The sequence below is a fragment of the Seriola lalandi genome, unplaced genomic scaffold (genome assembly GCF_002814215.2).
Source record: "Seriola lalandi dorsalis isolate HSWRI2012SDOR001 ecotype SW California unplaced genomic scaffold, Sedor1 jcf7180002002308, whole genome shotgun sequence".
NCBI classification, from domain to species: domain Eukaryota; kingdom Metazoa; phylum Chordata; class Actinopteri; order Carangiformes; family Carangidae; genus Seriola; species Seriola lalandi.
This window is the reverse complement of record NW_019472964.1, coordinates 1-1,680: the sequence shown is the minus strand read 5'-3', so window position 1 is coordinate 1,680 and position 1,680 is coordinate 1. Positions and strand designations below refer to the sequence as shown.

Sequence of the window (1,680 nt, the reverse complement as noted above, 5' to 3'; positions counted from 1 at the left end):
AGGATCTTCAATCACTTCCAACAACTGGTGAAGATAAACAAGTCAGGACTTGTGACTGCGCTCAACTTGCTGCACAAAAAAGCTGAACATCGCAGGGAGACTATGACAGAGAAGCTAAAAGAGGAAATGAGTGACCTGGAGGAAAGACAAAATGAGCTGGAGCAGCTCTCTCAAATGGATGACCTCCGTCTTCTACAGGTCCTCTGCTGCATTTCTCTACCTCTTCTTCTAAAGAGTTGTTTATAAGACAATTGCCATTCAAATTTGCCAACAGCGATTTTTTTTTTTGTAGAACCAAATATTTACAATTCACATAATCATGTCTTGCTGCATGCACACATCACAGCAGCTGAAGTATTTGTCCTGCATTCTCACTACAGAGTTTACACTCTCTGAGTGACCCACCCAAAACAGAAGACTGGTCGGAGATCAGTGTCTACAGTGATTCAGCAGTGGGGACTGTGCGAAGCGCTGTCACTAAGTTGCTAAGAGAACTTTGCAATCAGTCGACTAGTGAAGGGAAAGGACTGATTGCAAAAGGTAAGTCATTTGACCATGTGCTGTTCCCAGTCAAGTGTTGATTTATTCTTGGTTTATTTACTGTTATTGATTTTTCATTAATGTCCTTACAGAGATAAGTAGAATTCAGCGATATGCAGGTAAATCTTATCTTTCATTACTTTTGAATACATGAATCCTCCTCTTGACTGTGTTCACAAATTATTCACCTTGTGCTCCCTGCCAGTGGATGTAACTTTGGACTCCAACACCGCAAACCGTGTCCTGGTTGTGTCCAAAGATGGGAAACAAGTGAAATATGGAGGAGTTCCTCAGAACCTGCCAGAAATCCCAGAGAGGTTTGAGCCTCTCCTCGGTGTTCTGGGAAAAGAAGGCTATTCCTCTGGTGCCTTCTACTTTGAGGTCAGTGGATTTTCACTTTCATATTTTCTTATGCTTTTAGTTATTTTGTGTTAACGTTCAACATGTTTGCTTCAAGCATGGCCACTAAGGAACAGTATTTAAGCAATGACAATATTTAAGCTTGATTCACACCATTTAACTAATTTTCCCAAAGAAATAATGTTTTTTTTCCAGTCACTTGGAATATTGACTGGCAAACCTGAGTTAAATGATTCATGAAGTTAGTGCTGATGTGCAATCATTGTGGTAATTGCGCTCAGTGTCTCTCTCAACTCAGAGACTGCAGGTGAAACAAATACAAAACTACTACTGCTGCTGTGATAGCTACCGCTACTCAAGTGAAAAAAGAATAATAGTATTGAATAGAATAGAAAACCTGTCATTGTACAAAATATAAAATGTAAATAAACACAAACAAAAGGACACAAAAGAATTGCATGTAAAAGAGTATTGCACTTACAAATATAATAAATACTTAAAATAAACAGAAAAGTGCTTTGCTGAGTAGCTATTCTGAATAGTGAATATTAAAATAAGGTGATGATTAACATAGGTCAGCAGATCAGAGTTCTGATGGCCCAGGGGATGGGGGATGAAACTTTTCTTAGGTCTGTTTGTCCAACTTTTGATGCGCCTCTACTACCTACCAGAGGACAAGAGGCATTTCTGAGGAAATACCCTCAGTGACACAGGTGACATTGTTGATTATTAAGACTCAGTAATAGAAAGACAGAAAACAGGGCTCTTTTTTTTTTTTTT

General features: G+C 38.8%; 1 protein-coding gene across 1 annotated transcript; it reads left to right on the top strand.

Annotated features, from left to right (window-relative positions):
• The first annotated feature begins 6 nt into the window (after window positions 1-6).
• LOC111665594 (putative E3 ubiquitin-protein ligase TRIML1) lies at window positions 7-1,656 on the top strand. The gene is made up of 4 exons (XM_023420658.2): window positions 7-198; window positions 381-540; window positions 633-659; window positions 746-1,656. Exons 1-4 carry the CDS (start codon window positions 103-105, stop codon window positions 973-975), a joined length of 513 nt encoding a protein of 170 aa, XP_023276426.2. The 5' UTR covers window positions 7-102; the 3' UTR covers window positions 976-1,656.
• Window positions 1,657-1,680: the final 24 nt, after the last annotated feature.

Bases quoted from the DNA above. Each gene is read 5' to 3' on its own strand.
- LOC111665594 (XM_023420658.2), top strand. From the start codon at position 103: ATGACAGAGAAGCTAAAAGAGGAAATGAGTGACCTGGAGGAAAGACAA. The intron at 199-380 runs GTCCTCTGCTGC...TTCTCACTACAG, and splicing joins ATGACCTCCGTCTTCTACAG to AGTTTACACTCTCTGAGTGA. The intron at 541-632 runs GTAAGTCATTTG...ATGTCCTTACAG, and splicing joins GAAAGGACTGATTGCAAAAG to AGATAAGTAGAATTCAGCGA.